Source organism: Notolabrus celidotus, chromosome 2 (genome assembly GCF_009762535.1).
Source record: "Notolabrus celidotus isolate fNotCel1 chromosome 2, fNotCel1.pri, whole genome shotgun sequence".
NCBI classification, from domain to species: Eukaryota; Metazoa; Chordata; class Actinopteri; order Labriformes; family Labridae; genus Notolabrus; species Notolabrus celidotus.
Genome location: NC_048273.1, coordinates 36,211,553 through 36,224,151, shown reverse-complemented (window position 1 = coordinate 36,224,151; position 12,599 = coordinate 36,211,553). Strand labels below are relative to the sequence as shown.

The 12,599-nt window shown below is 40.1% G+C and overlaps 1 protein-coding gene across 5 annotated transcripts in view; it reads right to left on the bottom strand.

The window, feature by feature from the left end:
- Positions 1-12,599, bottom strand: part of ryk (receptor like tyrosine kinase) — a 79,550-nt gene that overhangs the window by 38,279 nt on the left and 28,672 nt on the right. For 3 of the 5 annotated variants that reach the window (XM_034707904.1, XM_034707887.1, XM_034707869.1), the window contains exons 2-4: positions 5,340-5,461; positions 3,964-4,063; positions 2,446-2,592 (exon numbers count right to left, since the gene is read on the bottom strand). In XM_034707904.1, the coding sequence (XP_034563795.1) occupies positions 2,446-2,592; positions 3,964-4,063; positions 5,340-5,461 (369 nt within the window). The remainder of the gene's footprint in view (positions 1-2,445; positions 2,593-3,963; positions 4,064-5,339; positions 5,462-12,599) is intronic. The other 2 variants (XM_034707895.1, XM_034707878.1) reach the window with 1 other exon arrangement.

Genomic DNA, 12,599 nt, shown 5'->3' with positions numbered 1-12,599 from the left:
CATTTTAGTGCAGTTTGAAATTCTAGAAAGAGAAGTCAAATTGATCATGCTTTAAATAGTTGAAAAAAGTATTAAGATGTTTTCATTTTCCTCGTTTGCAGCAGCACATTTATAGATATTGATGGGATATACAATACAAACAAGCAGGACATAACAATAACATACTGCACATAGTATATTGTGCATAATCCATAATATTCTTTATTCAAAACTCAGACATTTCCTTGTCTGTATGAAAGGACTACAGAGGACTTTATTCAAGGTTAATGATCAAACACCAGGAACTGGTTTAAGTGCTCAACCCAAGTCCTTAAAAAATGCTGAAGCTTCAGGAGTTTCAAGGTTACAAGAATAAAGCAGCACGAAGACAATATGTCTCGAAGACATATTAGCCCAGTATAGTATAGTCAAGTCAAACTTTATTTATATAACACATTTAAAAAGCAACCGCAGTTGGCAAAAGTGCTGTGCAAGCTTAAAAACACAATCAATAAAAACAAATAGTAATTCAAAAATAATAGATATTAAAAACACAATAGATAAAACAAGAAAAAGCAACAATAAATAAAAGCAAAATAAAATGTTGGATGTCTCGCTCAACAGGTATTAAATGCCAATGCAAAGAGGTGCGTTTTAAAGGTGACATATTACGCTCTTTTTCATCAATATATATTGGTCTAAGAGGTCCCCAAAACATGTCTTTAAAGTTTATGCTCAAAAAAACACTTTGAAATCAGATTTTGGTCTGCCTGTAAACCCCTCTTTTTCAGCCCTGCTTAGAACAGGCTGTTTTCTGTGTCTGTGCCTTTAAATGAGAATGAGCTCTCTGACCACGCCCCCTCAGGAAGTGGATGTGGTCCCGGCTCTCCAGCACTTGGATCTAATGTTTACATGTTGGCTGAATATACACGGCTGCTCACAGACCCGCGTTACTTCAACCCTCTGAATCTGATCCAGAATCTGATCCTGACAGGGAGGCGCCTGTAGCAGGACCTTTCTGAACCATTGGTCACAGATTTAGTGTTTCTTGTTGTTTTATTTATCAGTATGTAGACGTGTGTCTTGGTACACAGCTACGAACATGTAGCTATGTGGCTATGCTAACTAGCGCTAGCACTTATCCATGACAAATAAAAATCATCCACTAGATCTTTAAATCTGCAGACGTGGGGAGTAAAACCGACCTCTGCCAGAAAGGCAGCAGGACCTTTCTGAAAGATTGGTGACAGATTCTGTGTTACTTGTTGTTTTATTTGTCAGTATGTCAACGTGTGTCTTGGTACACAGCTACTGCTACTAACATGTAGCTATGTGGCTATGCTAACTAGCGCTAGCACTTTTCCATGATAAATAAAAATCATCCACTAGATCTTCAAATCTGCAGACGTGGGGAGTAAAACCGACCTTTGTGTTTATTAAGACAGCCTACAACTAGCATGCCTCCCTCCTAAGCTCCTTGTTAGCACACATGTGTGCAGGTAATGAAAAACGGAGGAGGGATTCAGTATTATTTTATACAGTCTATGGGCTGAACAAGCTCCGAGCTCTGACTCCGTGACAGACCGGATATTGTTGTGACGTAACAAAAACACGGAAGTCTGAAACGGCTGGTTTCACACACATTTACAGAAAGGTGGAGAAATCAGAACAGGGGCAGAATGGATTTTTTTCATTCTCGGGGGGTTTGTAGACATGCCAGGGAAACATAATTCAGGTAGAGAACCATTATATGTCACCTTTAAGTAATTAATTGAAATTCTCAATAGTCTGAGCATGTCTTATATTAGGAGACAGACTGTTCCACAGTGTGGGAGCAGCCACCATGAAGGCTCAGTCGCCCTGAGTTTTGAGCGTCGTTCGGGACATCTAAAACTACCTGGTGTGTTGACCTGAGCGCTCTGCCTGGAGCGTGCAGGTGCAAACACTCACACAGGTATGATGGTGCCAGCCCATGTAAGCTTTTAAAAACCAACAACCCAATCTTGAACTGGATCCTGAAACTGACAGGAAGCCAGTGAAGGGAAGCCAGTACAGGCGTGATGTGATCTCGTCGTCTCTTCCCAGTCAGCAGGCGACGAAGAGACGACTGACACAAACTAGAGGGGCCTCTGCAGAAGAGTGCTCAAAAGTATACATTTTGACCACCTCTTAGTTACATGAAGAACTTTTCATGGTTGTTAGTTTCACACTTGCTCAAATTAAGATGGGAATAAGTTTCATTCTATGGGAAACAATAAGGCAAGACCTCTCTAAAGCCTGATTTATACTTCTACGCCTGTACACGTCTGACTGTTAACTGGCACAATATCCCACCAACAAAGCTACATATGTTTTCCCTGCTGCAATGACATATATATGACATGTTTCCTCTGTGAAGGAGGTCTACATGCGGATATGAGAATACAAATAATGAGCCTGACTGACCCATGCATTTCAGATTATTACCTGATTGATGCTTACTTTTGTAGCACATTTTCCTCCTCTTGAAGTTGAGCACTGTGTAGTTGTTAGCATGTATGGTCAGATTGAGCTGCACTGTTACGACGGCCTCTCCATCCACCTTGCCGGAACAGAAGAGGTCCACTCTGAACACTGTTGAGACACAGACAAATGTTATCAAGGGAAACTTGATTTCTGTAATGCATAATACCTGTTATGAATCTTTAGCAGCATACACAAGGTTAAAGGTGTGTGGGTTTATCAAAATCAGAGCACATTTCTGATTCTGTGATCCGAGTTTTACTTCTTAAATTGTATGGTTTAAAATGTACACTGATGTAACAACAAAATAAAATGTTAAAACAAAAGTTCAACATTAAGGGAAATTCAGGATTTAGTAGCTTAAATATTGTTCCTTAAAGAACATAGAAGTGAGTGAGTGTTGGGATACTTGGTGACCTTTAACCTTGGAAGAGAATGATTAGAAGTCAGGCCATGTTTTCAGTCTATATGCTCAGCTAGTCTACGAGCTCCAGTATCATACCGTTTATGACAGTGAGGAGAAGGGTCTCGGATTTCTCATCTTACTCTAAACCAGGCAGAAAAAAGTCCATCTCCACAAGAGAAATAACCTCTGCTTGAAAAGACCGTTGGAGCCCACATGATAGTGGCAAAAATATGTTCAAACTAGGGATATCAACAATTAATGGAGTATTGATAAATTGATTGTTAAGAAATTAATCAAACACATTTTTTTTGTTTTGATTTCCTTCACGTGGAACAAACATCATGTGGTCTCATATTTGGTTCAGCTATCAGGGAGGTGTTTTAAGTCTAAAGCATGTTTGGATGTGAATCAGCTGACTGAAGGTGTTGCTCACAGCGGAGACGCTCAGCTGGGGTCTGCAGCTGAGTGACAGGTCTCCATGAGCGCTTTTTTCACCACCGGCAGACTGATTCCGACCTGGTTGCGCTCCTGGCTGACACCTGACCACGTTTGAATGCTTATTTTAATCAATAAGAACGAGTAGACAGAAAACTGAACACGGTGAGTCTGAAATAGGATTCTGTTCAGTTCCCTTGTTGAAGTCTGAGTCTTCACTTTTATGACTGTATGTCCACAGAGATCATGAGCCTGCTCCACATGTTGATATTCAGTGTGTTTAACATTTTGAACACCTCAATACGATCCGTAGATATTCAATACTGTCAGTTATAAACATTGTGTCTTGAAGGAAAATTTGATTCAGGGGAAAAAACGCATTTGGCATTGTTTTTGACAGAAATTGTAATGTGTTTTTAAATGATTAATCAATAATTGATTGTTAACATTTCCAAAGATCAATCACGGAAAATACTTGAAATTGGCATCCCTAGTTCAAACTGTTACATGGCCTAATTTCAGATGCAAATTGCGATCATTTAAAAGCATAGATCACCTTATTTTACAAACACAGATGAAATCAGAGGCGTACAGAAAAATATAAATTCATGACATAACAGAAAGGTGCATATTTGACTAACCAGAGGGGACACGGGGCACCTCCCCCTGGATGGAGATGTTGGTCCGCGGTTGGTTCATGGCAATAGGATTCTCTATGTGGAAGCCAAGCCGGTAGTCAACCTAAGAGAGTGTGATGAAGAAAAGTTGTCAACATATGCATAGACTGTCAAATAAGTAGGGGTGACCCCAAATAGCCGAATATTGGACGATTCGTTCTAACGATTCAGTCGACTGCCAATCTCATAGTTGAATATTTGCATATGAAACGTGGATCATTCCATTCAAACCATGGGGGTGCTCAATGTCTAATGTTACATTATTTTCCTGTTTCCTGTAAAAATAGTGTCTCATATATCTTATGTTGATATAAATAGACTTATTTAATGTAATTCTGAGAACAGCTCTTGAAGTGTTAAATCTCCTTAAAGTGGTAATTAAATCTCCCCTGGTAATTCAAGGTGGACTCTCCCATTTAGCGGGAGCTGTGGAGCAGACGTACCTCAGCTGGCCTTTAAATCTTTCTACGTTCATGGCAGCTCAAAATGTCAGGAAATAAAACTTCAGTTGATCCTAAAAACTAGTGATGAAGATGAGGAGCAGCTTCATGAAGAGGGCTGTGAGATCAAGGATTACCGGACCACACAAAAACTGTACGGGGCCAAAAGAACGAGCAGGAATACCTTAAACTGTCTGAAGCCTCAAAAACAATCCACAGCATCCCATCCACCTCCACTCCATCAGAGAGGATATTCTCAAAGACAGGATTTACAGTCAACAAAGCAAGGAGCGCACTTCTGCCCGTACACACGATGGTTTTCCTCACGTACAATATGAAAAGACTCAAGCGGACAAAGACGCGATGAAAGACTGTTTTAAAAGGTTCTGTTAAGAGATTTAAAAACCCTTTAGCTGGTTCAGGTTTGATTTTGAACATTATACAAATGTTTAGCCTTAAGTTGGACAAACTACCCTCCACAGTGCTGCTCTCCTCTGTGTGAACACTGTTTAAATATCTCCTGATTCCTTATTCTATAGTGGAGCGTTGTTCCATGTTTAATGGAGGGTGGCCTTATTTGAGTTTTCTCTTCATCACCTCGTTGTTTCTGCAATATAGATTTAAAAAATCTAAGTTTTATGCTTATAATATTCTGTTGTCCCTTTTACTTTAAGCTATGAGTCTCTTAATTGTAAAGGGTTATGTGTAATATTGTCATGCGGTCACCATCATGCAGACTTTGGGTCAATAAGGAAAAACAACAAACATTCCACTATTCGTCGATTATGGGCAAAATCTGATGAATCAGATCCGACTAAGCAAATCCTTAGTCGGGCTCACCCCTAAAAATAAGCATCTCTTAAACTGACATATCTATCATTTGATGATGATGACACTCACCTTTGTCTTGGAATGCCATGTGAAGTGAAGGCTGTTGGTCTCGCTGGGCACCGGCAGGGTGAAGGAGAGAGCGTAATGATTCACCACATTGTCCCGCACGTAGAAGAGTTCAGCATCCAGGCCTGTGTGAAGACAGAGGACACAAACGTTACATAAAAGTTTACTTTTTGGAAACAGAGACGACAAATTAACCAGAGAACATCTCTTCTGGTTAAGATAAAAATCTAACAAGCCTGGAGAAATTGTTAAAATATCGACTCTGACCGCCAGCTTGGATTTGGAGAGTTTCCCCCCCAATAAGAGAGATGGACTAACCACATCTGTTAGTACTTGAGACCTCTTAGTGCCCAAGTGGAAAACTTCAAAATGTTCAAGTGAGACAACATCCAAAATATGACTGCAATTTTCTAACCAGGAAACCAAATTGGGCAGAGAAAGGGTTAAGAGGAAGGGACTGGAATGCCTTACATATAAAAAAAAGTGAACTTTTATCAAACACACTGAACAAACACTCATGCTTTATCAGATGCATAGCCTGGGAACGCAAATGCACATGAACCATGGAGATCTGCATGTGTTGTTAGTTTCTTTGTCATTAAACAAATTCAACCCTCAGAGTGTTTTCACTGGACTCCTGATGCATCAAAGAGCCGTACAGTACTAATGCGTCCTGTTGAAATCCCTGACCTTGGCCCGAGGCAGTGCTATCAGGCCTTGAAAGCATCTGTGTGGCAGAGTGGGGTCTCTCTATCAGTCTCTAAGTATCTAGTTAAAAGAGAGGGGAGGAATGTGCCCAGGCTCCCCCAATACCCTGGGGCTGTCACAGAGCTGCAGCGCTCAGACCTCTCTCACATTGGCTCAATTAAAAACATTCTCAGGCATTTACCAACTTAAAGACGGGATGGGTGTTACATAAACTGCTGCCTAACCGAGCCGAAGAGTAAGATAGCTGGCCTTTCTTTCCACTGTTAAGAAGAAACTGTTTCCTGTTCATTCTATTAAAAGCTCAAATAAAACTTAGATCTGTGATTGTAAATTATTTTCAAAGTAGACAAACAATTACTTCAAACTAATATATGGTTAACTTTAAATCTCCAACATTTAAGAGGGTAACTAGTTTAATGACACAGACTTGAGGCCTGTGGTTCATTCTTGAGCTTATAAATAGTCCGGCGACACATCTACCAAAAGATCCAAAGTCAAGGGCCTAATACTGACTTCTTCTGGATCTCCTTTTCTAGGTCAAATCCGCATATGATATAGAGCTCTGGTGTAGTTTTTTAATATACAACAATAAAAGAGGTTTTTGCAGAACATGCAATGCAGAAAACAACACATGTGGTCACTTTGAACGTTGACTGCATAGCTTACGACCATAGACTGTATATAAAATGGACGTCATCTCACTCGGCTCAAAGTGAGGCTGCCACAAAAACTGCTCCCCCTAGTGCCTGGGTGCAGTATAGGTCAAAAACTCTGTCTCCTCCATTCATTTGAATGGGGCTGCGGTCAAACTTTAAAAAATAAATACACGTGGTACGAATGTTTCTCACATCCATATGCTGTGGTGATATGTAGTTAGTATTTGACTGTTTTGTGTTCAAGGCCTCTTTTTTCTGAAAAGTTTCTTCTTCGTCAAGGCTGATTTATACTTCTGCGTTGAATCAACGGCGTACTCTACGCCGGGGGTCGGCGTAGCTCCCGTACCTACACCGAGGCCTACGCACGTAGCTGACGTGCACCTCCTCCAAAATGTAACTCCCCGTAGAGCCGACGCGGACCGCAAGCTCTGTGATTGGTCCGCTCGGCGGCTTTGTCTTTCCCGCATTTACAACACTTCGGGATCCCGGACATCGGCCGCACATCAGCCGTGTATTTCATCTCCTCCTCTCTGTTCTTCATGTAATCATGTCTGTATGATAAACAGCAACATGTATCAGCTGTAGATTAACATAACACACTCTGAAACTCTGTGGAAAAGTAAACAGAGATCGTAGCGGGACCGGAAGCAGGCGGCCGGCTATCAGAGAGACCACACTGCCCTCTGGCGTTTCGGCGGAGAATTGCTGCGCGACACGGACACACCGACGCACAAGTATGTGGGGCTCATGTCCGCGTCAGCCCCTGCTGCGTAGGGGAGACGCAGAAGTATAAATCAGCCTTCAGTTATTAGAGGTTAAAAAACGCTTCAATTTCGAAGATATTGAGACTACGAGTCTTCCAATGAGAGGCACAGCTGACTGCTGGAACACTGTAGCTGTTGGCTAGGCCGACAACGATTGCTTCAAAACAGATGGGTGGCGTCACGGATCCTACGTCCATTATTTATACAGTCTATGGTGCTAACCCTACCTCTGACCAACACAACTGATGGTCTCAAACACATTAAGAAGGCAAGTCATTCTACAAATGAACTCTTGACAAGGCTCATGTTCATTAGAAACCATTCCAGGAGACCACTTCATGAAGCAGACTGAGAGAATACCAAGAGTGTGCAAAGCTGTCATGAAGGAAAAAGGGGGCTACTTTACAGAATCTAAAATATAAAACAGATTCTGCTTTGTTTAACACTTTTTTGTTCATTCAATAATTCCATATATGTTCTTTCATAGTTTTGATGTCTTCAGTATTAATCTACAGTGTTTACAATCATTACAGTAAATACAAACCCTTGAATGAGAAAGTGTTTCCAAAGTTTTGACTGGTAGTGTAAATCTCAGTGTACAAACAACACTGCAGCACATATGTTGCATGTGATTGAAGATAATATATGAATAACTTTCTTGATTCAGTAGAAGCACTGTACATGGTGATGTATAAAGACAAGCTGATGTTTTGCTCTTTATATAACCACAGTGGAGATTGGTGACAATGACGACGCAGTGGACAGGGAGTTCCTGAAGGTGAACAAACTTACCAAGAAAGGTTAAGGCTCAAACATATAAAGAAGGCAAGTCATTCTACAAATGAACTCTTGACAAGGCTCATGTTCATAAGAAACCATTTCAGGAGACCACTTCATGAAGCAGACTGAGAGAATACCAAGAGTGTGCAAAGCTGCCATGAAGGAAAAAGGGGGCTACTTTACAGAATCTAAAATATAAAACAGATTCTGCTTTTTTTAAACATTTTTTTGTTCATTCATTATTTCCATATATGTTCTTTCATAGTTGTCTTCAGTATTAATCTACAGTGTTTACAATCATTACAATAAATACAAACCCTTGAATGAGAAGGTGTTAGGTGTTGTCACTCTTATTTAAAGTGTCTTCTAATCTCCATCAACTCATGAAGGAAATAGATAGAAGATAATAATCAGAATACATTTATTTGTATGGCACCTCTGAAGAGCAAATGTCACAAAGTGCTCAAAAAAAGAAGACAAAGAAACACGGGCAAGGGAGCAATAAAATGCATAACAGATCAGGCATCAGCGAGTCGAACCAAATGCATTTCAAACTGTCTTTTAAAAGTGACCACAGATCTGAAACCTAATGGGAGAAAGTTCTCAACTACAACATCAAATGAATAAGATGAAAACAATGACACTAAAACAATGAGAATGCTATAGAGATCAGATGCTATAAAGCACTGAAAAGATAAGGCAGAGTCAGATGATGTTGATATCTGTGTAGATTGGGCCAATATTGATGAAGAACAAATTAGTATTACAACATCTAAAGCTTTGTTTCAAATCTTAAGTACGGCATACACTCAAAATCAGTAAATCTAGTCCCAGTCTCTCCTGTGGACATACTGTGAACACAACAGATATGCAGGAGGCCACACAGTCTCCTCCTGTAATAATTGGCTCTCTTAAAGTCAACTCTGTGTGCTTTCCTTGTCTCAACATGTGGCCACACTGCTTTGATACCAATTAAAGTATGCAACCAGGCAGAAAGGCCCAAACAGGGCTAGTGTTGAGTCGGGCTAATTTCTCCCCTCCCACAGCTCCACAGCCACGGACGACATGCAACGACTTCACAGCTGGAATGTAAGAAACGTCGATCAGAGCGTGTCTGTGTACATAGTAAGAGGACGGGGAATAAGTGATGGGACTTTGAGAGGAATGTAAAAAAGAGCATAAGTACAAAGTGATCCTGTAAACAAGATCCTTATTAGTGAGTGTTTGTTCACAACAAGATACTGAATGCTTCACTTTATCATCATCTTGTTTGCCGCTACAGATGCAAATTTTTTTAATGCTTACAGCTTATTTCAAGGCTAATGGAAAACAACATCATCACTCTGAATTCCAGCGAGATAAGTTGGCAGCCTGTTGTGTTTTGAAGGATTATTTCCTGCTGGACATTCCCATTTCTCTCTCTGCTGGTGTCAAGTGATTAACAGCAGCCAGGGCAGGACGGACGGGTCACCTGCACTGACCTGAAAACACTGGACTCAAGCACATGAAGGCACAATGCAAAGAACAATGATGTAAATGTTAAATAAACTTCAAAACAAACGTTAGTTGACTTTTTCTTGGTGAGAACATCATCAAATCCATTTATGTATTTCAGCTCAGAGTGATACCCCCTCCTCCTCCATTTCTCATACATGTCTGTAAACATGATGTCAGTGAGATTCTCTATCAAGGAGCTCATACCAACATGTTGAGCTGTGTTTGGATAAAACAGGGTGTTGCTGATGTAAAGTTTGGTTCACAGTGACAGGCAGCCAAAAGAGCCAACTGTTCAAATCAGTGCTTCAGTAAACTGTTGATGCTCGTCATGTGAGATCAAATGATTTGGCATTGTTCATTTAAAAAAATATGATTAAGCTTATCATCACTCACAACATCAGGTTATATCATATCATCACACTCCGGCCTCCTGAACCTGGTCAGTGCAGTTTGATTCAGCCATTCAGGACAATCCTGGTCCTTTGTTTGACTAACAGCATGGTCCAAAGACAAGTCAAAAATCATGAGCGAGAAATTAAAACAAGGAGGGAAGTTTATTGTTATCATTGTTATTTATTTTTACCTTTTGCACTTAATTATTTTTTAAATAGTGACCTGTTTATTTTATTGTATTTTCACCATTATTTATTTTCTTAATTATTAATGTTTTGGTTTTTTTCAAACATTCACTTATTTTGTTTTCTTATACCATAAAAACATCACCTGCTTTCTTTGTTTACATTGATCTTCTATATATAATGTGTAAAAATTCAAATAAACAGATCTTTGAGAAAAAAAAGTAGGGCATTAAATAACGTGTTATTGGCCACGGTTACATGATGTTTTTTAATTCTGAATTAATAATTCCGAATTAAATAATTCTGAATTAAAGTATTCTCCTTCGTGTTTACATGGAAATAGTAATTCCGAATTGAGGTTTACATGGAAAACACGTTTAATTGTTTTTATTCAATTCCTCTTAACGTCTGGGGGTTGGGAAGGGTTCTGATTGGACAGGGGCGGGCGTGACGTATTTACGTTTACTGGAAGAAAACAGACTCCAGTTCCTGCTTCTTTCATTTTCGGTTACAACATGGAAGACCACACAATAAGTTCAAATGTTGCTTTGATTTTGACTATAGTTGTTAAAGCTGCTGTGAGGAACTTTTGATTTATACCAATTTTGGTGCCCCATTGTGGACAAAGTGATACCTCTTATCTCTTGTTCTGTACATGCAAAAGTAGTGTTTTCAACAAAAACCTCACCCTGTTGTCTTTTAACAGCCAGATTTATCACTCAATGTGATTATTTGCCATGAAAACAGCCTAAAAAGGATGTTTCTAAAGCCAAATGTCAATCATGTGGTCTGACACCTACCCCCTCTGAGTGGTTTAAGGCATTAAAAATGACAACAGAGAAGGTATCAGTGTTGTTGTTTATGGTTTTGTTTGCTTTTGAAGGTCATAAAGAGGCATCAGTGTTGGTTTCAGTCTGTTTCTCAGCTGGTGAAAAACTCCTCATAGTGCCTTTAAAAAGCAGCTCGACACAAACGTACTGCTTCACTTTCGTCAGCTGAGGAGGAGAAGAGAGATAGACGACCGGAGAAGGGAGGTGGAGGACCGTACTGTGGCGATTCAAAGCCGGTTAGTGCAACAGCTGCTCTACCTCATCCTGAAATATGAGCCCGCCAGCACGGAGTATGTGCGTCATCGCGACAGGACAAGGGAACGAGCATGCTCAGAACGACCGGAATTAATTTAAAGCGGAATGAAAGTATACATGATAGAGGAATTATTCAATTCGGATTTAAAATCAGAATAAACCAGACACTTACATCGGATTTAAGTTTAATTCGGAATTTTCCTTTTCATTCGGAATTAGGTGTTTACATGGTCATTTTTAATCTTTTTAAAGAGGATTTAATCTTAATTCGGAATTAAAGAGGAATTAAAAGTCTCATGTAAACGTAGCCATTGTTAGACTGAATCGTTCCATTATATTTCTGATATTGTAACCTTGGCCCTATTTAAACTGTAGGTCAAACATTTTTGTAATCGTTTCAGGAGACGCTTCACCCAGCAGGCAGGAATCAGACTTCAAAGTTTGAACATGTCAGTGGCTAATCAAGCACTTTGAGTGGACTTCTAAAGGGCACATTTTTGATCATGTTGAATCTTTTATGGCACATGTAAGAGCTGCCGGTCAAAGCAAGAGAAACATAAAACTGTTTCTGTAATCTCTCAGAATGTGTGCAACTGAAATGATCTCTAATCCCGACATGTCTACTAGCCAGTAAGCTAAAGTCTAACGGCCAAATTCCACCAGATCTGTCTCCGGTTCGTCTCCGATCCATCACAGCACCGGATCTGATAGGTTTCTATTCTAGTTAATGTGTTGACTTCCACTGGACGCACAACGCATCAATCTCAACAGAGCAGATGGAGCGGGACAGGAAGTCAGGTTTCACCAAAACAAAATGAAAACATCCGGTTAATTTTCAGAATAAAACACTCTGTGTTATCACCAGATCGTATTTCACTTAACTACAACAACAAACCGTCATGATGAGCGGAGCCAGGCCTGGAGTCAACAGGTCAGAGGTTTTCAGAGGACCAGAAAGACAACATGGATGAGGAGAGGAGGAGGAGGATCCTTGATTCAGTGATCAAGGATTACTGAATTACTGAATTACTGAAAGGCCCCTCTCCTTTGGAATCATCTACCAGTCAAGGTCCGGGAGGCAGACACCCTCTCCACTTTTAAGAGTAGGCTTAAAACTTTCCTTTTTGATTAAGCTTATAATTAAAGCTGGCTCAGGCTTGGACCAGCTTTTGTTATGCTGCTATAGGCCTAGACT